The 23,689-nt window shown below is 36.1% G+C and overlaps 1 protein-coding gene across 12 annotated transcripts in view; it reads left to right on the forward strand.

The window, feature by feature from the left end:
* The window catches only part of Nc73EF (oxoglutarate dehydrogenase Nc73EF), a 49,280-nt gene that overhangs the window by 2,224 nt on the left and 23,367 nt on the right, over nucleotides 1–23,689 (forward strand). For 4 of the 12 annotated variants that reach the window (XM_089737150.1, XM_089737143.1, XM_089737151.1 and 1 more), the window contains exons 2-7: nucleotides 360–479; nucleotides 8,819–8,953; nucleotides 16,925–17,075; nucleotides 17,764–17,831; nucleotides 19,612–19,744; nucleotides 23,086–23,164. In XM_089737150.1, coding sequence (XP_089593276.1) covers nucleotides 396–479; nucleotides 8,819–8,953; nucleotides 16,925–17,075; nucleotides 17,764–17,831; nucleotides 19,612–19,744; nucleotides 23,086–23,164 — 650 coding nt within the window. In that variant the 5' untranslated portion in view covers nucleotides 360–395. Of the gene's footprint in view, nucleotides 1–359; nucleotides 480–8,818; nucleotides 8,954–16,924; nucleotides 17,076–17,763; nucleotides 17,832–18,682; nucleotides 18,801–19,611; nucleotides 19,745–21,113; nucleotides 21,217–23,085; nucleotides 23,165–23,689 lie in introns of all 12 variants that reach the window. The other 8 variants (XM_089737145.1, XM_089737152.1, XM_089737147.1 and 5 more) reach the window with 2 other exon arrangements.

Consider the following 23,689-nt stretch of genomic DNA (forward strand, 5'->3'; position numbering starts at 1 on the left):
GATTTATCATAATTGACAACATTTACTATTTTTAGTAAGCAGGTAAAATTAAATTTAACAATTAAATTAGCATTTAAATACACAAATGGCTGTTGTATGAAGGGAATGAAAAATTAAAAGTTTTGTGCTCGTAAGTTCTGTAAATAAATATCAAAGAAAAGAATTGCTTTAATACTGTGTACCCTAAAAGTATTTAAGTTCATTGTTAAATCTAGAATCTCTTATTGAGCTTATTCAAATCAAAAGTCATGACAAGTAAAGTACTACTAACATATAAGAATATATATTTTATGAAGAATATATTTAATAGCTATTCTGAAAAAGATGCAAAGAAAAAATAACAATTTTATTGTTCACAGGTCTGACACACCAGGGGGTCACAACAAACAACAATCATGCATCGAGCAAGGATAGTGTTTAACATCTCTAAATCTGGTCAAAGTGAGAGATTTGCATCATGGCTACTAAACAAACCACAGGTATATTGAATGTAATTTAATGTTTGTAAATTTAATGGTTGTATTATTATATTTCTTTATGCATAACAGATAGACTAGAGATTTCTAAGTAATAATGATTACTTTTATAAAGAAATAATAACATTTGACTTGTCATTTAAAGATACAGTTTTGTGATGTGTATGTTATTAATCCAACAATACAGAAATGTCTTAATTTAAACTATCTTACTGAATATAAGTTAGTAAAATGCGAAAAAACAAGCGATGCACTGGTGTTCGAATCCCAGGCGGGTAACAATTTTTCTAATGAAATACATACTCAATGAATGTCCACGATTGACTTTCACAGTGAAGGAATAACATCGTGTAATAAAAATCAAACCTGCATATTATAATTTGCGTAATTACTGGTGGTAGGACCTCTTGTACACCGCATGGTTAGGTACCACCACTCCGCCTATTTCCGCCGTGAAGCAGTAATGCGTTTCAGTTTGAAGGGTGGGGCAGCCGTTGTAACTATACTTGAGACATTAGAACTTATATCTCAAGGTGGGTGGCGCATTTAAGCTATAGATGTCTATGGGCTCTAGTAACCATTTAACACTAGGTGGGCTGTGAGATCATCCACCCACCTAAGCAAAAAACATGTCTATGGGCTCCAGAAACCACTTAACACCAGGTGGGCTGTGAGCTCGTCCATCCATTTAAGCAATAAAAAAAAAATACTAAGAATGTTTAAAAAAAGTTATGTAATGTTGAGTTCTTATAATTACAGATTTAAATGTGTAAAACGATTTGAATAACAAATACCTTAATAATAGTTCCAGTGTGTAAGCAGCAGGTCCAAGGGAACTTTGACCTGTGTAGTTAACCTTGTTAAATTTATTGTCTCTGATTTCGTAACCATTATTATAGTTTTGTGGATCATAAGTCATATTTTGTCATGGAATTAACGCATAAAATCAGACTCTAAATATAATAATATTGAACTGCACATGCGTTGGTATTAAGACTCAAGACCCTTTTTTATTGTTGCGGAATTCATTTATCCAGTCGAGGGGGGTAACGGACCGGGTTATGTCGGATTCCGGCGCCTCGAGATAGGAAGAAGGCCAATGCCCTCCACCTCCCTATGGGTTATAATGGTATTAACACCCTGTGTATTTCCATTGTCTTACATGTCATGTGAGATATCAGCCTAAACATTGTGATGTTTATACACTCTGGTAATTGTTGTAATACCATTTGGGCTGTGAGATTGTGTTTCCAACTAGAGCCATAAAAGAAAAGAAACCACAATAATTTACTGATTTGATTGATTGTCCAATAATTGTGATTTCAACGTCATGAAGTCGTTTTTGAGGAACTCACTTGGTCCAGACAATTGAGTAACTCATTTGACTATTGATTAGTTCAGTGTTAGATCTCCACACTATTGGTATTGGGTCCTTGGATGTACTTGTTCTAGTTTATTGTGTCTTTCCGATCCCATAACACTAGAATATTTTTTTACGAGGTTATGTAATAAGACTATAATTTTTTTAGGTTGTTTTTGTCTTGTATTAATGACACATATATTCGGATGTTACATCGCAACCGGTATTTACTAGTGAGTGCTGAACTCTATGCATACTAAAATCACGTGAGTCATTCGATACGTCATCGCCGTTTCAAGATTGTTCCTAATCGTGACATTCATTTCAGCAGAATATGTGAGGAATGTGACGTTTTGAAAATTGTTCATTTATTGTATACCGGTGAAGTTGGGCACACGATTTTAATTCGATTTCAAAGCTGCACTAACTAGTGCTAACCTAAATTTCGCCATACACCTAGATAAATCATGTCGAAACCTTGTAGAATTATTGGCTTAATATCCGACTCTAAAAACCAAAACGCATGATTTCTGTGTGCGATTTCTGTGTGCGTGTGTGATGATTTCAGCAAATGTGGGACAGCAATACTAATCTGTGCGGGTTTACAATAGGTTTGATTATTATTAAAAGTAGGTACCTACTCAAAGTGACAAGAGAGATAATTTGCGTTAGGAAAGTTACGACAACTACCACAGACGGATGATTGGGAAATGTAAAGAATAGAGTAGTAATTGAAGAGGCTGGGGTATACTTGTAACCGATATGTACAATGGGAGCGTCCTAAGCAAAATAAGATTTGACCTAAGGGTCTTAGTTACCAGGTCATAAAATCCCTAAATAATAATATCGACGCTTGAAAGGCAAAAGCGACTAAGCGACAGTGCGTGAACTTTACAGTAGACTAATATAAAGTTAAAATACCTGAAAACAAAATTTATTTTAACGAATCTAGCTGTAGTAGAATCTAGCTAGTAGCTGTAGGATTGAAATGATTTTAATAGACCTAAAAATATTTTTTTTTTGCGCATCGAATATGGTTATTGCCTATCATTTATATACAGGGTGGCCCATAAGTCCTTTGAAAAGTAAAATTTGAATAAAACGAACAGGGCGCGCGTGAGCGGTGCAGGGGAAGCAGGGGGAGTAACTTCGGTTTCTGGGAATTTAGTCGCGATGGAGCGTTTTACCGGAGCGGACCGTGCGTTTTGTGTGCGCGAGTTTTATAAAAACGACAATTCGGCAACCGTTGCGCGGCGTAAATTTCGAGAACACAAAGGTTTACACAACTTTGACGACACTCCAACTCTTCAAACGATTAAGAACTGGGTTGCTAAGTTCGAGGAGACCGGTTCGACGTTAGATAAACCGCGGTTGGGTCGCCCAAGGACGTCACGTACGGAACAAAACATAGACACAGTGACACAGTCTATTCGCGAAAATCCGACACAGTCAACTCGTAAGCGCGCCAGAGCATTAAACGTATCCAGGACATCGTTACAACGGATTTTGAAGAAAGATTTACATATGCACCCTTACAAAATTCAGTTGGTTCAAGAATTAAAGGAAACTGACGGTATTCAAAGACAAAATTATGCGAATGAAATGTTGAATCGGTTTACTTCCTTCAATAACATAATGTTCTCTGACGAGGCTCATTTCCATCTTAACGGGCATGTTAGTAAACAAAATTGCCGCTATTGGAGCCCCATCAATCCAAAACTTAAGCATCAGAAGCCCTTACATAGTCCGAAAGTGACTGTTTGGGCCGCTATGTCAGCCCATGGTATCCTAGGGCCTTACTTCTTTGAGGATGGCAGAGGGCGCGCATTACTGTTACGTCGGAGCGATATGTGGCTATGATCGAAGAGTTTTTCATACCAGAATTGCAAAACTTTTCAGGCTTTAATGCCAGGACGTGGTTTCAACAGGATGGGGCCACTTCTCACACCTCTAACACTGCTATGCCCGTTATCCGTCAACTTTTTCCTGGCAAAGTTATCTTTTTTTTTTTTTTTTTTTTTTTTATTGCTTAGCTGTGTGGACGACCTCACAGCCCACCTGATGTTAAGTGGTTACTGGAGCCCATAAACATCTACAACGTAAATGCGCCACACACCTTGAGATATAGTTCTAAGGTCTCAGTATAGTCACAACGGCTGCCCCACCCTTCAAACCGAAACGCATTACTGCTTCACGGCAGAAATAGGCGGGGCGGTGGTACCTACCCGTGCGGACTCACAAGAGGTCCTACCACCAGTATTTACGCAAATTATAATTTTGCGGGTTTCATTTTTATTACACGATGTTATTCCTTCACCGTGGAAGTCAATCGTGAACATTTGTTGAGTACGTATTTCGTTAGATAAATTGGTACCCGCCTGCGGGATTCGAACACCGGTGCATCGCTTCAACACGAATGCACCGGACGTCTTATCCGTTAGGCCACGACTACTTGAAGAGTCTAAGAGAGGAGACATTTCCTGGCCTCCACGTAGTCCAGATCTGACCCCGATGGATTTTTTTTTGTGGGGCTACCTTAAGGCTAAAGTATACGACACAAACCCGCGGTCAATTGAGGCCCTAAAAGAAAACATCCGCAGAGAAATGACAAGCATTTCAGCAGTGACGTGCCGCGCAGTCATCGACAATTTTAGACGCCGTTTGCAAGAGTGCCGTGATCGCAACGGATTGCATTTAGGAGATGTTATTTTCAAAAAATAATTCCCGTTTTTTAAGCTTTTTATGTAAATAAAAATTTAATTCATAATGTAATTAGTTTTATTTTAATAAAAATTTTTTCATATCAAAGGACTTATGGGCCACCCTGTACAAATCAGTTATTGTCGCTTAGTCACGTTTGCCTTTCAAGCGTCGATATGCTCATATCACGGTTAAGAAAAAAAAATTTGAGACCCGTGGTTTTAAATAAACAAAGTGATAATTATGTATCTTTATTCTAATACACAATAATACACATGTATGTTGTCTGTTCGTTGTGTATACGTATACATATATGTATGTTTTATCACGCCGTTGTCTCCCGGTAGTATAATATGTTTATAAAACAGTAGAGATAAAGTCTGACTAATATTGTTATTTTCCACATTTTCTAATAGACCTTTTATGAAGTCTCAGACGGATACAAACAATTTAAATGTCTTATTTACATTATAAATATAACATCATTAATTATTATTATGTGTGAAGGTTTTATTGATTTTAAATGGTGTTAGATTTTTATTTATTCATTTTATATTTTCGTGGAAGGCCGGTAATGTTTCGTTAGAACCTACAGTTTTACGGTAGACTAAAGAAAATCTATTTGAACATTATTCGTATCAGACTGCTCCAGGTTTTCAAGTGTATGTAAATATGTGTATTTCATTTTAATGTTCTATTCGTCTTTATTGTGGGTGTATAAGGCTATCAGATAAAAATTAGTAAACAGCAAATTCCGCCATATTATCTATCTATACATTCAAATAAATATAATAAATTATTACATGTATGACGGAGTATTACTTGCGCACATCTCCAATGATTTGGCAATTTTTTTGTGATTGTTGTTAATTGTGAGAACACAATTGGTTTGAACAGGATTTGTATAGCACCTTTTTTGGGTAAAACCGCGGGAAAATATAAACATAATTGGTGATATTCACAGCGAAGCGTCACCAAGTTTCGTCGTAGAAGGATGAACTTTGATAATTTGGCTTTCCCATATTTATCAAAACAAAAGTGATCGGTGCAGTAATATAACGGAGATTCGGATCATCTTACATAATTTCCTGAATGTTTTGTTTTCGTCCCTGTATTGTGTAAGATAATAATATTTTAACTGTTATCTTAATACCACCATTCAATATAATATGTAAGTATCTGATTGATAGCATTGATATGCTCTGTTTGATATTGTTGTAATCTGTCTGTATTTTTCAAGGGCAGGCCTTGTAGTTTCAAACCGTGATTCCTTTTTTTTTACTAATCACTAGTTATTTGATCGAAACGGATTGAAACGCAAACATTCCACAAGTTAGCATCACTAACTGGCTCTTATCTGAGAGCACTTCTGTGATTTCATTACTCGATACTTATGCGTAACTCTGAACGAAAAGATACTCGTACGCGTTTATAATCGAACCTAGCACTAGAAGTTGATACTTTTTTTTTTCCTACCTAAGCTGATGGTCTTGCGAGACTATTTCAGCGTAACCTTAACTAGTAGGTGAGCTCACAGGTCTCAAACCGGGAGTGTTGCTAACACTGGCCCTAACAAGAGCAGTGCTTCGCAGAATCTACCACCGGATCGGACGCGACCCACTGAGAAGATCCGGCGAGAAACTCAGTGGGCTGTGTCTGTGGGTTAATTTACTCGTCGAGCTCTTCGTCGCAAGCGACGGGTTCGGCGAGGACGGTGACCGGTGCTTGAGGTACCTAAAAGCACCGTCAGTGGATCGGGAGGATCCGTAATGGCGTGCTTAGCGCGACGTCGACTCTTTACCATTCGGTCCACAGGATCGGGTATGAGTTGTATACGCTACACTTTGCATGTTATAGGGTGTAGATGAGCAAACGAAGCTTGCGACGAGCGTTTACTGGCGCCTATAGAAATAATATCGTGATTGATGTCGTACGGTTGAAGTTTCTTAACTAGATATTAAACACCCAAACAAAGAGCAAACAAATCTGTTTATGACACGAATGATTGCTCGATATGGGAATTGAACCCATGTCCCTCGTACCAGCAATCAGGGGCGCTAACTACTTGAGAAAATGACCCACTAGTCGCCGACAAGTTTTTAGGAAACTTTACGTTACTATTGTTAGGGCTCGAACAGAAGTGCGGTAGTTTTCTCTTAGTCAAAAAAAGGTGCGCGTGGAACTTTGTGCACGTGAAAGAAGAGAAACTTCTTTTGTGGTGTGTAATATTGCGGTTTTCTTCATTTTTCATTCTTAAATCAAATTTCTCATGTAATCGCTGTGTAAAGAGAAACAACCGAGCTCGCTTTCTCCTTCTCTCTAGGGTCCAGTGGTTCACAAGATGCTCTGTCTATTTTCTCACTCTCGCCCTTCCTAAATTGAATATTTTCTCTCTAGCCGTAACGTTTCTGTCGCGAATAAAATTTTACGCGCCTAAAGAAGTTTCACTTCAAAAGACAAATGTATCCTTTTTTCGACTGGAACCTCATTTCTGTGAGCTTAGAGATACGGATTCAATGTTCCGATCGATCAATTAGTACGCGTAGTGCGTAGTGCGTACGTAGATATCGTATAATTACGTAGAAATCAGTTACTAATTGCGCCATACGACCTCGCTATCAACGCCGTGACGAGACAGGACGAGCCCCCGTACTAAAAGATAAACCGTGCTCCGTTTTTCTTTATCAAACACTCGTGTTTATTGGGCACATTATTTCTTTGCTTTTATTTCACAGCTTGCTGCTGTATTTCTACTCTTGTAAATATGAAAACATTTACGCATCGTGATGTTGTAGCAAATGTTTTTTATCGGTGCATTAACAACGCCTTTACAATAATATTGTGGTATTTGTAAAATATCTGTGGCGGTAGCCATCACAGATCACAAGATATTTGACAGATACTTGAATCTCTTACGACATTTTGAAGATAAGCTTGCATATATATATATAAGTTCCGAACAAAAACATTCGGATCGTCGGTCTGCCGAGCAAATATCACCCGCTCGGTGGAAGATCTTCCCTTTGTCGTATACCTACACATCCAAAATTGGGATTTAATAATATACAGGGAAAATAGTTTTTGGAAATGAAATGCTCTGTTTACGCGTTCCGTTTTGGCTAACAAGTTGAAACTGCATTGTTTCAATTGGATAAAAAGATGAACGTTATATACGCCCACACGACATAAGGAAGCTCGCCCAAACCAAATGAATCTTGTTCGCGCTCACAAGGAGATCCCGACAAAACCAGAATTTGTGGGTCCAATCTCCACTAATTCTGACGGCAGCATAGAAGGCGTAAGTTGATGTTTCGCGAATATAGAGAGCTAAACTCTCATCTTAGTTTGGGCTGATAATTTTTTTAATGAAATTATACCAATATCTTTGTTATCATCAAATAATCGTAGATTGTTTGTGATTTTGTTTAATAAAAATCACATACATTACGAATAATAACCTTAACGACCACGAAAACTATCTAATATGTTATACAAAAACCCGACTTATAAAAAAAAGAACAAATAATGCGAATTTAAACCATAAAAGTATTATAGTTTCAATTATTACACCTGTCCACTTGTCCACGTCGCGGCGTCGTGTAATTATTAAATTAGTAACGGATTACATTTTCGTGCTAGGTTAGATAATTTGTAAGAACCCGACATTTGTATTAAAATCGGTTGTGTTCGCAGTAAGACAGTCATATTGGCAAGTAATATGTTATGTTAAGTAAGTTTTTATATATTGCTTTGATGGGGCAATGAGCTCATGGCCCACTTATTCTAAAGGATGTCTGCTTAGTGCGAGTTTTTTAATGTTCTCGATAACTTAAAAGTTAACTCAAATTTGTATGCAGTTGAAACAGCGCCTCTAGCGACAAACGTTCCTACTCCATACAAATTTGAGTTAACTTTTACGCTATCGAGAACGTTAAAAAACTCGCACTAAGCACACTGAACGTGAATGTCGCTACGTATCAAAATTAATAAAAATATATAATGCCCGTTCAAGTCTACAAATCGGAACGCATGGGTGCTTCGCGGCAGAAATAGGTGTACCTACCTACAAGAGTCGGCGTACTACTATACTCCTTATTACTAAAAATGACGCAATTTTTTTAATTGTGCTAGTATGATTTTTATAACACTATGTTATTCCTTCAGCGTGGAAATCATACATGATCATGTAATTAATACATACGTATTTCCTTAGAAGTACAATTTGCTTGATTAACGCCAGGCGTCTTATCCTTTATGTAAACGCTGCCCTTCATTGTTGCAGACTGCCGCGGTTTCAGTAAATGCCAATAGGCTGAAGAGCTCCACCGCGGCGGAACCCTTCCTCAATGGCTCCAGTTCAGCTTACGTCGAGACTATGTACAATGCATGGCTCGCAGACCCAAACTCCGTACACGCGGTAAGTACTTTGAATCGATTCAACTTTTGTACATTGTGATTTCTTCTGCCACAAAGAGACCTGTCTGCTTAGCGTGAGTTTTTTAACGTTTTCGATAACGTAAAAGTTAATTCAATTTTGTATGGAGTTGGAAAGTTTTCCTACGTTACCGCTAGGGGCGCTGCTCTAACTGCGTACAAATTTGAGTTAACTTTTACGCTATCGAGATCGTAAAATACTCGCACTAACCACATTGGTTCGAATCTTATTCATTTAATTAATGTTTGAGGTTAAAATACCATTTGCACTGAAATAACGATATTTCAGTGCAGTATTTTAACTTCAATATCAAAACCTTAGATCACTGTTATGCGTCATCTTTTCGAACCTACCTTACCTATTCGAACCTAAACGTTAGGGACCATAAAATTTATAAAAGTTAAAAGATTTTGCTTCGTTATCTATTAAATAGTGACAAAGTCTGGCACAACGGTTTAATTTACAAACTGTACAACATGGGAGTGCCAGACAGACTCGTGCTCATCATACGAGACTTCTTGTCGAACTGCTCGTTTCGATATCGAGTAGAGGGAACTCGTTCTCGTCCCCGTCAACTGACTGCCGGAGTCCCGCAAGGCTCCGCGCTCTCCCCGTTATTATTTAGTTTGTATATCAATGATATACCCCGGTCTCCGGAGACCCATCTAGCGCTCTTCGCCGATGACACGGCTATCTACTACTCGTGTAGGAAGATGTCGCTGCTTCATCGGCGACTCCAGATCGCAGTAGCCACCATGGGACAGTGGTTCCGGAAGTGGCGAATAGACATCAACCCCACGAAAAGCACAGCGGTGCTCTTCAAAAGGGGTCGCCCTCCGAACATCACTTCGAGCATCCCACTCCGTAGTAGGCGCGCAAACACCTCCGCCGTTAGTCCCATCACTCTCTTTGGCCAGCCCATACCGTGGGTCTCGAAGGTCAAATATCTAGGCGTCACCCTCGACAGAGGGATGACATTCCGTCCCCATATAAAAACGGTACGCGACCGCGCCGCGTTTATTCTAGGACGACTCTATCCAATGATTTGTTGAGCTGGTTATATAATAAATATATAAAAAAAACAATGGAATAAATCATGAATAAAACCGTCCATTTATAAATGTACTTTCATCGTAGACTGCGATCAACAATAAAATATCTTACATAATCTATACTAATATTATAAAGAGGAAAGATTTGTTTGTTTGTTTGTTTCGAATAGGCTCCGAAACTACTGGACCGATTTGAAAAATTCTTTTTCCATTAGAAGCCGACATTGTCCCTGATGAACATAGGCTACTTTTTTTTTTTTTTGGTTTCATATGTTTTAATGTTTCCGAAGCGAAGCGAGGGCGGGTCGCTAGTAGTAAGTATCTACAGTCGGCATCGCTGCGCCATTTTGAGAAGGCGGCACGACATTAGAACCCTCTCATCGTAGCCGCTGGAAATTACATACCCGACCCAGTAGACCGAATGGTAAACCGTCGACGTCGCCCAAAGCACGTCATTACGGATCCTCCAGATCCATTAACGGTGCTTTTAGGCACCACAAGCACCGGTCACCGTCCTCGTCGAACCCGTCGCTTGCGACGAAGGGCTCGACGAGCGAACTAACCCATAGACACAGCCCACTGAGTTTCTCGCCGGATCTTCTCAGTGGGTCGCGTTTCCGATCCGGTGGTAGATTCTGCGAAGCACTCCTCTTGCTAGGGTCAGTGTTAGCAACACTCCGGTTGAGCCCCGCGAGCTCACCTACAAACGTTAGGGCGAAGCTGAAATAGCCTCTCAAGGATATCAGCATAGGTAGGAAAAAAAAAAAAAAAAATTAAATAGATATGTAGAACGACACATCTGTTCAACTACTCCACAGCGGTTGCATGGATTATGTTAAAAATTCTACACTTTTTTACCATCGTAAACAGACAGATCAACTCACTCTGAATTTAAACAATTGCTAGTGTGGAGTCCATGAGAACTTGCATGAACGCTGTCATTTGCTACATTTTAATTATATGTGGTACCTCACCCTTCAAACCGAAAATAATACTATAATTGCGGTAAAAATGCACAGAACTAGTATAGGTATATGACACAATGTATATAATATAACTAAATAATCTTATAAAAACAACCATAACTAATAAAATGAACAACCATTACTAATAATGAACAAGTTATTGCTTTGTAATTTATCAGTTTTGGTAAATAGAAAACTAAAGCAATGAGATAATTATCTTGCTAATAATAACCACTCGAACCTTCGATCAATAATACTACTAGATTCGCGATTAGCGCTTCAAAAACGGCCCGAAAAATAAGACCACAAATAAATTTGTGGTCTTATTTCAAATTAGTATGGTCCAATCATAGCCAACACTAAGACGTCAAAACGCTGCAATGCGCGTTCAAAAACTGAGTAAAAAACCACCGTAACACCAAGGTTTTGGAAGGAATATCTTTTTTTGGTAAATTTGTATTAAGTGTTTTTCATAAAATAATAAACACAATTATATTGTAAATAAAACAGAATTTACGAATATTGTAATTGTTTGGCCAATGTTTGCAACAAGGCACCAACTATTGTAACAAACATCACCTATTCTTGGACAGGGAATGCATAGAGTGGTTTTGTTATTTTATAATGTTATTTTTGTTTGTAGATTTCCTAGTAGCCCCTTGTCGTTGTGCACAATGGATATATATTGTCGCGAAAGAAAGAGAAGAAATATAGAACCCTTATAAAAATTCTAGAATTGTTCAATGGTGGTGGCAAATCAATGCAAAAAAGTATTAAAAAAACTTTATATGTATGTGTAAATATTTTAAGCGTATATGCTGAAAAGGATTTGTTTTCTGGGGGAAACGAACACAGCCATAAAATAAGCCTAAATTAAACTGATTATAGAAAAAATCATTGATATAAGATTACATTATATTTGTAAAAAAGAAACCGCTCATATAAAAATGACTTCTAAAAGACAGCTTTATAACAAACTGAATCTGTTTAAAGGTAATTAAACCTACATTATTGTTTTAATTACTTCTGTATAAAGGATACGTGGAAAACATGTTTCGTGTTTCCTTTCATATTTTTTTTACTTTATTCAATTTTATTTTTTATCACCTATTTGTTGTAATAGCGGCAATGTAAAATATTATCTACTACTTTTTTCAATCGGTCAAAAATAGTTGCGACCATACAAAACAAACCTAAAACAAATATGTATATTCTGCAACTCTATGTCTTTCAATACTTACTGTGTTCTGAGCATTGAAATGTAATACCAAGAACTACATCTAGTTCCACAATACAATAAGCACGAAATTTTAAACAAATATTTTTAACCTTATAAATTAGGCTTTAAGTATCATTTTAGAATAAATATTTTTGTACTGATGACTTTTTATGTTCAAGTGACATTTTAAATTTATTCCATAATATTCTTTTTCTGACGAAAGGACCTAAATACATATATTTTGCAATGGTAATTAAACTTTATGTTTAAGTTTTAAGGTTTATAATAAACTGAAGTCGTTAACATTATTAAACTTTTTTCTGAGAAATCTTCGATCAATAATAGTACTAGATTAAGGATCAGGAACAAAAATAAGACGCTCCAGTGGCCACGTTTGCAGACACGAAAACATCTTCATTTCTTAGAAAAAAGTTTAATAATGTTAACGACTTCAGTTTATTATAAACCTTAATACTTAAACATAAAGTTTAATTACCATTGCAAAATATATGTATTTAGGTCCTTTCGTCAGAAAAAGAATATTATGGAATAAATTTAAAATGTCACTTGAACATAAAAAGTCATCAGTACAAAAATATTTATTCTAAAATGATACTTAAAGCCTAATTTATAAGGTTAAAAATATTTGTTTAAAATTTCGTGCTTATTGTATTGTGGAACTAGATGTAGTACTTGGTATTACATTTCAATGCTCAGAACACAGTAAGTATTGAAAGACATAGAGTTGCAGAATATACATATTTGTTTTAAGTTTGTTTTGTATGGTCGCAACTATTTTTGACCGATTGAAAAAAGTAGTAGATTATATTTTACATTGCCGCTATTACAACAAATAGGTGATAAAAAATAAAATTGAATAAAGTAAAAAAAATATGAAAGGAAACACGAAACATGTTTTCCACGTATTCTTTATACAGAAGTAATTAAAACAATAATGTAGGTTTAATTACCTTTAAACAGATTCAGTTTGTTATAAAGCTGTCTTTTAGAAGTCATTTTTATATGAGCGGTTTCTTTTTTACAAATATAATGTAATCTTATATCAATGAATTTTTCTATAATCAGTTCAATTTAGGCTTATTTTATGGCTGTGTTCGTTTCCCCCAGAAAACAAATCCTTTTCAGCATATACGCTTGAAATATTTACACATACATATAAAGTTTTTTTAATACTTTTTTGCATTGATTTGCCACCACCATTGAACAATTCTAGAATTTTTATAAGGGTTCTATATTTCTTCTCTTTCTTTCGCGACAATATATATCCATTGTGCACAGCGACAAGGGGCTACTAGGAAATCTACAAACAAAAATAACATTATAAAATAACAAAACTACTCTATGCATTCCCTGTCCAAGAATAGGTGATGTTTGTTACAATAGTTGGTGCCTTGTTGCAAACATTGGCCAAACAATTACAATATTCGTAAATTCTGTTTTATTTACAATATAATTGTGTTTATTATTTTATGAAAAACACTTAATAATATAAATTTACCAAAAAAAGATATTCCTTCCAAAACCTTGGTGTTACGGTGGTTTTTTACTCAATTTTTGAACGCGCATTGCAGCGTTTTGACGTCTTAGTGTTGGCTATGATTGGACCATACTAATTTGAAATAAGACCACAAATTTATTTGTGGTCTTATTTTTCGGGCCGTTTTTGAAGCGCTAATCGCGAATCTAGTAGTATTATTGATCGAAGTGAGAAATGAAGATGTTTTCGTGTCTGCAAACGTGGCCACTGGAGCGTCTTATTTTTGTTCCTGATCCTTAATCTAGTACTATTATTGATCGAAGACTCGAACACAATGAAAAAGGTATTGAAATAGTTTGTAGGATAACGCTTGTGGTCGACAAACACTTGTATCGATGTCTTGACGTATCAAAGGAATTTTAATTCAATAAAACAAAAATGCTACTCGTCTGCGCTGTTAGATTTCAATTAAGGTTAATAACTTTTGTAGTGTATTGGATTAATGCATTCGGCCAGGACATCTTATTGGACAAATACTTTAATCAAACCATGAGCATGTACTTGTATGCAATTGTTAATAATTATGGGTGCTATGACCAACCGATGACACCGTGAATTCAAGTAATCACAGTGAATGCATACCAATACATTTTTTAAGTGTTTGTTTCAATTTCCTTATCGCGAATACAATTAGTTGTAACGAGAAATACCAGTAGTTGTACTTTGAATATACGTATCGAGTAGTCATGTGATTCCGTTGCTAAAGCAGTATGTGTTGTGACGTAAAAATAAAAATAAAAAATCCTTCGAACTTCTACGTTGTCATCATGAGTATCACGTTTTGAATACGAATTTCGTGGTCTAGTAATTTACAATCGCTTACTAATTCGCAGACATTAAGGTAATCGATTTGTACTTTAATCCTCGGTTGAAATGTTATTTTTAAATGTCCAACAAGTCTTTGTTGTGCAAGATTTTTTTTTAATATTTTTTTTAATTGCTTATATTGTTGGACGAGCTCACAGCCCACCTGGTGTTAAGTGGTTACTTGAGCCCATGGAGATCTACAACGTAAATGCGCCACCCACCTTGAGATATAAGTTCTAAGATCTCAGTATAGTTACAACGGCTGCCCCACCCTTCAAACCGAAACGCATTACTGCTTCACGGCAGAAATAGACAGGGCGGTGGTACCTACCCGTGCGGACTCACAAGAGGTTCTACCACCAGTAATTACGCAAATTATAATTTTGCGGGTTTCACTTTTATTACACGATGTTATTCCTTCACCGTGGAAGTCAATCGTGAACATTTGTTGAGTACGTATTTCTTTAGAAAAATTTGTACCCGCCTGGGATTCGAACACCGGTGCATCGCTCGACACGAATGCACCGGACGTCTTATCCCTTAGGCCACGACGACTTCAAAAGTTCTCTTAATAACGGTGTAAGCGATCAGACATCTTAAACGAATACAAAATACGTCTGGCAGTCATGCGATTGCGTGATACAACAGCGATTTTATTAAGTATTATGTAAGATATTTTATTGTTGATCGCAGTCTACGATGAAAGTACATTTATAAATGGACGGTTTTATTCATGATTTATTCCATTGTTTTTTTTTTATATATTTATTATATAACCAGTTCACCTTGACACGATTTTGAAGTAGCATTATCTTACCCACCTTTTTAATATAAACAAAACGAACGTTCTTTCTGTGTCTCGACAGGTGATGGGGCCGAATTAGGGTAAGCCAGTGCCACCCTCACCTCATTGCCTGTCACGAAACGTTGCAAAATCGACAGAGTGGTTACTTAGCGTATTAAACTCTTCAAGATATCACCCCACAGTCGCGGCCACACAGCCTAATCGTGGGTGATAATTTGTCGGTTTAAATTCCCGTCACAAAACCGTCACACAGAATGAACACATGCGGGATCACTGCATTCCACACAATCCGTAAGCCCTTTTCGATTGTTGCCGTTAAGTAAACATTTGGGCTTGTAAGTTGGAAAATAGTCTTACGAATGTTTTTGATAAATTGACTTTACATAAGGTGGACGGTGATTGTGACATTAGGTATAGGCTGACGATCGATATAGGATCGATTGTTACAAGGAGCTTATTATTATTATATTATGGTTCTCACAATCCAGTTGTGCTGTGAAAATAATGCATCGATAGATCAGAGTCAAACTGTCGTGAAACAAAATTCAGTGCCAGTTTCAAACTGCAATATCATAATTTGAATTCGTTTGCAAATTATGAATTTATGAATTTTGAATTTGGAAGACTCGATTTCAAAATAGAAAAAATATTGTCAAATATGTTGTTGTTAAATGGGAATGATAATATGCAGTTTTCTGAGAAAAAGAAAAAGAGTATATATTTCAAACTTTATTACACCTTTTATGTGATGTATCATGCCACTGATTATATAACTCTTCTCTGTCTATCAATATAAAAAATAAAAGAACAAATCACGCAAATATTGTCTTTAAAACCACGCTCTGTAAAGTCATTGTTAGTACATTATCTACCGCGTACAATATACTTCGAGGACGTTGTCTTTTGTTTAAGTTTTCATGTGTTGCTACAAAGATTTTTCGTTTTAATTATATAGGTGACTATGTAATTATCTAGTACTGACGTCACTAGCATTCGGCGTCAGCTATGCTAACTCTATTACGTGTTTGCACACCGGTATGTCAACAAAATATTTAAAAGATCTGATGAGATGTAGAACAACATTGATTACTTTAATATTCTGTAACAAGCGAGGTTAAGAGAACAGCAGATATTAAGATCGTACGGTTTAAAAATATTTGCTCTCTGGTATCTGATTCAACAAAGCAAAAGGGCAATTAATTGGTATGGATTTAAATTGGTCGTTATATGAATATTCAAATTGTAGATACGAAAGTAGTATTAGATTCGCTAGTATGTAGTACCACTTATTATATTATGCTATAATTATGAAAATAAAATTAAGAGTAATCGAGAAACAAACATTAAAATTAATAGCAGTGAACAAGAATTTTACTCTGGGTCTATCGTTAAAGCGATAGTTTTAAAATTATTAATCCACAAACAATAAAAGACAAATTATAATAGTTATTATAGATAAACTTGGCTATTTGACCGGTCAAAGCAATAAAAAAATTAAACACATTTGTATCGTAATATCGATCGTTAATTGAATCCACGCATTGCAGTCTTGGGATGCATTTTTCCGCAATGCGACAAACGGAGCTCAGCCAGGCGCCGCATACACGCCGCCGCCCAATCTCGCGCCATACAACAAGAATGAGGTCCCGCTCACATCGCTCGTGCCATCTAGCGGCGGAATGCCTTCGATTTCAGCAGGTAAACGAAATATTGGTTAAATATATGTGTAAATAAATATGTAACTATACTTAAGACCTTTTAGAACTTATGTCTCAAGGTGAGTGGCTCATTTACGCCGTAGATGTATACGGACTCCAGTAACCACTTAATATCAGGTGGGCTGTGAGCTCGTCCACACACCTAAGCAATAAAAAAAATGGTTTTTACTTGTGTGTTATTGGATAACACATTCGTGCTCAGCTGGTCAACCGCTGTTCTGTTATTCCGATCAATCCATTCAGATTTCTTGACGATACAATTGCTTGCTTTCGTTATATTCTTTTTGATGCATTTTAATACAATTTATAGTAAAAAAAATTGGAAACCAACTTCAATAGTGGAACGCAGCAAACTACTGAACCTATTTACATTAAATGTTCTTTAAAATAATAATGATTCAAACCAGTTTATAATTGATAGACATCTGGCGTAATAACCAAAAATACAACCGAATTGAGATTCTCATCCATTTCCTGGAAGCGGTCAAGTGAGTAAGTCACCAAAAAAAGTTGTGACGGTATTCAGAATTTGTATACCTTTAAACGGTTTTTAATAAAAGCTACGCAACATCGTCATTCCTATTCAAAGTCGTAGATCATTTTTTGGAATAATCTACCCATGTTCTCTGGAAGGTGACGTGTCTAAGTAGGTTTTATTAATGTCCTAGGTTCCCCTATAAACGAGAAGATAATCGACGATCACCTCGCCGTGCAGGCTATCATCAGGAGTTACCAGGTGAAATATGTTTTATCTTACATACACATTTATTCTACGTTAATTTATTGTTTGCACTTTATACGCAAACACGTATCCACACGCACACCGCAGCTGTTGTGTTGCTATATGTTTGTTTTAAATGTTAAAAGTATATCATCAGTAATAAGTGTTGTAAAAGATTAGCTTTTTCGCTTCACAGGAAAATTAAGATTGTTGTTTTATCCATCTGTTTCGTTAATTACAATAACGTGATGTCAATTTGCATTTATATTGAGTAAGTTTATTTGGGCCTTGTAAATCATAATATTGTTTTAGATAACGCTTTGAATTAGAACGAATTTCGAAATTTACATAAGCGGATAACTTGTCAGTGAAAAATGTAATAATAATAGTAATTCGATTGAACGTGCACAGCGAATCTGGACACACAAAGCCTCAATGCGGCTACAACGTTTATCCCAGTCATTTTAAACGATCTAGCGATGTTGTTTCGCATAAAAAAAGTAAAAAAGTTGAGCGTTAATTACTGAAAGTTTTATTTTGCCGTTGTCGGGTGGAACGGGGATAGCGAACCGGTCGAATTTTTTAATGCGTCGAAATGAGGGTATTTCAACAATATTTTCAACTTTGAGAGGCCTGTGAAACTTTTGTTAATGTTGCGTTTGTGTTCTATAAAAGTAGTATGCCAACAATTTAAAATTGTTCGTTGGAACAACGCCGCCGATATTTATGATTTGATGGAAAAAATAATACCGAGGCAACAATAAAAAGGTTCGCCATCCCTGTGATAGAATGTTGGGCGATCATACTGAAGTCGCTAGGTCGTACGATAAATTATATAAGATGACTTGGTGGCGGGTGCGTGACAGGCTCGCGGTCACCTGGCGGCCGATGTGGACCCGCTCGGCATCACGACGGCCACGCTTCCGGAACTGGGCATGCGTGCACCAAGTTCCGAGCTCATCATGAGGAAATATTTCAATTTCGGTACGCAAGGGATACATACACGTGAACATGTACCCGGTCACGGATTAAATCATATGCGTATAATATTAACCGTGTATTTAATTAATCGCATTATACATTCATTGCGTATCACTGGTTGTTTTCAATAATGGCCATGTTATATCACACATGCGTAATAAATATAACGGTATTGCCTTAATAGTGCACTTTGTTGGAGCTCTGCAGCGTTGGAATAATTTGAAATGAACTGAAATTTTCTTTTTTATGTTGGAATTCGTCAAATAACAATTATTCGACAAAGACACGAAGCTTGGAGGTCATGTGTGGGATAACGTTGGCTGAGAATGGATTAATTTTTTTTGCAAGTTTTCATTTTAGCGAGATGCGTACCAAATAATTATCGTATTAACAAAAACATTAATCACATTATTATCTGAGACTTGGTGATGAGCTCATGACAATTTTTATTAAAACAAGGAACATATTACTAAGTAGACCGATTACAAAAATTGCTAGTCTCAAGAATGTATTTAAATAATTTATTTTTATTATGTTTTCTATGTTGTACGTTTAATATACTAGCTTTAAACACGCCACGAATATTGGAGTTATAGTTGTATTTTCTCTTTATTTTCAGTAGTACCTACCTATTTTAATCTATCTAAAACTACGTTTCTGCAATCCTTCGAATGTTAATTTAACATAAGTGTCTGGTTTAATTAATTAAAACTTTTACTAAATGTATGCTTAGATATGACTGAAATAATTCTCTCAAGATGGATGGACGAAATTGTTTGAAACGAATTCATAATGTAGTAGTTTTTCGATGTAGTCGAGGGGTCATCTTGTGGCGCAACTTGACCCGTTGGGAATATCGACCGGGGATCCGGTGTCGAGCGCTGATTGGCACGGCGGCATGCGAGCCTTCGCTAACGAAGCTGTCATTAGACAACACGTGAGATTTGGTATGGACCGTTCAAGATCTCGTACACTCGCAATTGACGATTAGCTGAATGTCAACTGGCTACCAGTAAACGTGATACCGCCGGTATTACATTAATCGGATTAATCGTCATTAATGCAAAAGTTATTGCTTTTTTATCGTGACGTTATTGCTGCAGTGGGGATTAGTTTTATCCAATGACTTTTGTGTGGTTATTGTATTTTTGAAAACTCGATTCGATTCAATCCAGTTTACGTTTACGTTGAACGATCAATATGCGATATTTTCTTCTAAATCGTCGGCTGGAATAGGGTTCTTAGCTTCGGCTTCACAGGGTATTCCGAAAAGCACTAATTCTATCTATTGGCTGTGAACGGAGATGCATATGCCGATTTTATTTACTATATAATATATTAGTAATGCTTATATTTTTTGGTGCTTGGTAGAAAACAAATTGGTAGATTTAAAATGTTATATTTTCTGTTTAAACGAGGTGCTTGGGTAGTATTTGTTTTAGTTTATAGTACCTACAGTCAAATGTTTCGTATACTTTTTTGCCTTTTTATTTTATTTTAATTTCAACGTTGTTCTTTTAAAGTATATCAAATTTAAATTTACCAAATAAGTGTTACTTTGATATTGAAATTTCTAATAATTGAGACTAGCTGTTTAAAATATGCGGTCCTTAACCTCCATTTTTTTAATATCATTAACGTAGGTACATATGTATATAGAAAATTTTATGTATCTGTAATATTAACAATTTTAATTGTAACATACTACATAGGTTGTAGAGCATTTAATTAAACAAAAATCATATTCCTTTACTAGAAATTGTGATGTGTACAAAATGTTACTGATGGTAAGTTTCGCCATTGGAACGATTTAGGCAAGAGTCGATTGAAAATACACTGTAAGGTAAATAGTTTTATATGTGTAAGGTTGCAAGTAAAGGAGACAATTTAATAGGTAAACGTGTTTTTCGAGTTATATGTAAATTAACGTTCGAGGAAAAATATGTTTTTTTTTTTGCACAGCGATCGAGATAATGGTTATATGAGTGTGATGCTTCATGGTTTTTCTTAATCGCTTTTGTGTATTGTGTAACTCACATCCTAAATTTTTTGGTATTTAATATACGCACAGAAAGGCCTAGTACTTTTTGATCGTAAACTCACACTTTGTCACGAAGTGTTCGTAACAACGCCTCGCTTCGTCCTCAATACGTTACTAAGCAACATGTGTACGAGTAGCCTTTTGTTAATAACAATTACCGCGTAATCTCTTGTTCACTTGGTCCCGTTATGTTTTGTGAAAATTAAAGTTACGATTAATCGAATAGTCCTGTAGTAACATCAAATTATATTAAAATGAATAAACTAAAAAAACAGATCCGGGGACATCATGTAGCGAAACTCGATCCGTTGGAGATTGCGAACTACGATTTGGGCGGTAAAAGTCCCACTGAAGTGATACACAACAGCTACAGATTTGGTAAGGAGGCGGTAGTATTGCGGACTGTGGACGCTCGATGTACCTCATGAATTGATGTGGTTATGGCGGGACAGTATAGTTATTATGATATTCTCTGGGCGTTTTCGTTCCGCGAGGTTTTAGGCATGATTTAAAACACTTTATCTATTCGTTTGTATTGCTCGCGATTCTCAATGTCGCAACGACTTTGAGAACGATATAAACGCGAAATTAGACCGGAAAAGTGTTTTTAATCAATGCTTATTTATCGAGTCTATCATGTAATTTTCAAGAATTAATTTAAGAGTACGAAGAAATGTTTTGAAGGTTCAAATTGAAACACATGTTGGTAAACATGTTGTTCTAGAATTTACGAACGAGTTGCAACGTGACTAGCGCTCTGCTCGATTCTGAATTTTTCTTTCCTGTTAAATCTGGTTTTGACGAAACTTTGTGTTTCCGAATACTTGGAGTTAATGCCGAAAGGAAAAGTAAATTGTATTGTACCGCTATTCAGAATCAAAGTTACATAATGGACTCCATAGTGTTTGAGTAAAAGCGATAAATGTTATCTTTTCTGACTGTGCGATACTGGGTGTAATTATAGAATGACTTTTCAAAATTAGCGTTTAGCATTTATGTTGCGTTCGACAACAACAAAAATAAAATGCCATTCTGAATCCGATTTAATAACTAAACCAGCGATTGTTTGAATGTTAATAACACTGCGAGCCATAACTACAGAAGATCTATCTCATTTGATGCTGGTAGTGCACGCGGTTTCGCTAGCACGCTCATTTTAATCTATCAAAGCCCTCAAATAATAGTTTCCCCTACTTTTCTGGTTATTACCTAATTTATCTTTTCCAATGTATGAGCCTTATTTTGGTAAAAACGTTATTAGATTTTGAGATGTGCATTTGTTGTTCTTTGAACGCAGGGCTTTAATCGATTAATATACTGTTGGTTTGACATTGCACGAATTTTGCATGTACACGTGTGTGTTTCGACACAAACACCAATTGCATGGTTTTAGAAGAAAAAAAAACAAATTGTCTTGTCTATCGAAACAATCGAAAATAAAATCGTTTTATTCCGACATTGACTTATGAAACGCAGTATGGTAACGTCTGTATATGAATAGCACACCTACATTCTGTCAGCATTGGATCAGAGCCAGGGGTCATCTCGACGAGGATAACATTGGAACATCGAATTACGTCAGAGTGTTTTTTTCATCACGGGCTCGATCGCGCTTTGAAATCGATTAAGTTTTAATATCGAAGCTATGGTGTTGAAAATCGATTATATTTTATTTAATGTTGTTAATTTTGTGATGATTTCAAGGGCTTCGTATGGTATTACATAAGGTTGCAGGGGTAGTATGTCAGAGATGTTCAAATGTCTATTTGGGTTGTATCTTTATCAAAAATAGGCTGAATCGTTATGAGCACATGTATTGGTTGTTCTATTTTCCTTCAACCGAACTAGTAAAGGGATATGATATCATTTCAATATGCTTTTCATGTGCTTCCTTATGAACTATACGCTTTTTTTCAATATCATGCATTTTGGTTTATACTTTTAGAGATTATTTGAGAGATGGTGAGGGAATTTTTAGTCATGATAATTAATTCGCTTCTGTTCTATGAAATAGCATAGGATATTTTCTTTTATTTGTTGAGACTTTTGTCTTTTGGTGCGTTATTCGCTTAATACCAATTGGGCCATGATATATTTTATGCTCGTCCACCTTATCTCTTTTTTAGCAATGATATACTTATCTAGAATGCGTTCTAATTATTCTAATTCCCTCACCATCTGAACTTACAAGTTCTAAGACACATCCTACGAATGTATCCACTCTTATTGCTCACTTGTAAATTCTAGATGAAGCCGACATGGACAGGGTATTCAAACTACCCTCAACTACGTTTATCGGCGAAAAAGAAAAAGCGCTCCCGTTGAGGTGAGTCTTACTGATTGTAGAATAAGACACAGTTTCGAGATTGAAATGTTTTTAATAACTTATTGTTGTATATCGAATATGGCGCGACTGGGTCAAGGCCCACATGATTTTAAAGACACGGCCAGATGGTCGTTTCGTGGAAATTCACATTCGAATAGTGTAGTCAGGCCTTAATCAGTTATATTGTTTTAATGTTATCATTTGATTACAGTTTACGGACTTACAGAGGATGGTTGCATCTCAGTCAAATATACCATTATAATATGTAATCATGTAAAATGTTGAACGTTTTGACCATGCAATGATCGTGGCCAGAAGCCGTCTTTAAATTATTAATCATGTAAAATGTTGAACATTTTGACCATGTAATGATCGTGGCCAGAAGCCGTCTTTAAATTATTAATGATGTAAAATGTTGAACATTTTGACCATGCAATGATCGTGGCCAGAAGCCGTCTTTAAATTATTAATCATGTAAAATGTTGACATTTTGACCATGCAATGATCGTGGCCAGAAGCCGTCTT

The sequence above is a fragment of the Bombyx mandarina genome, chromosome 22 (assembly GCF_030267445.1).
Source record: "Bombyx mandarina strain Sakado chromosome 22, ASM3026744v2".
Classification (NCBI taxonomy): Eukaryota; Metazoa; Arthropoda; class Insecta; order Lepidoptera; family Bombycidae; genus Bombyx; species Bombyx mandarina.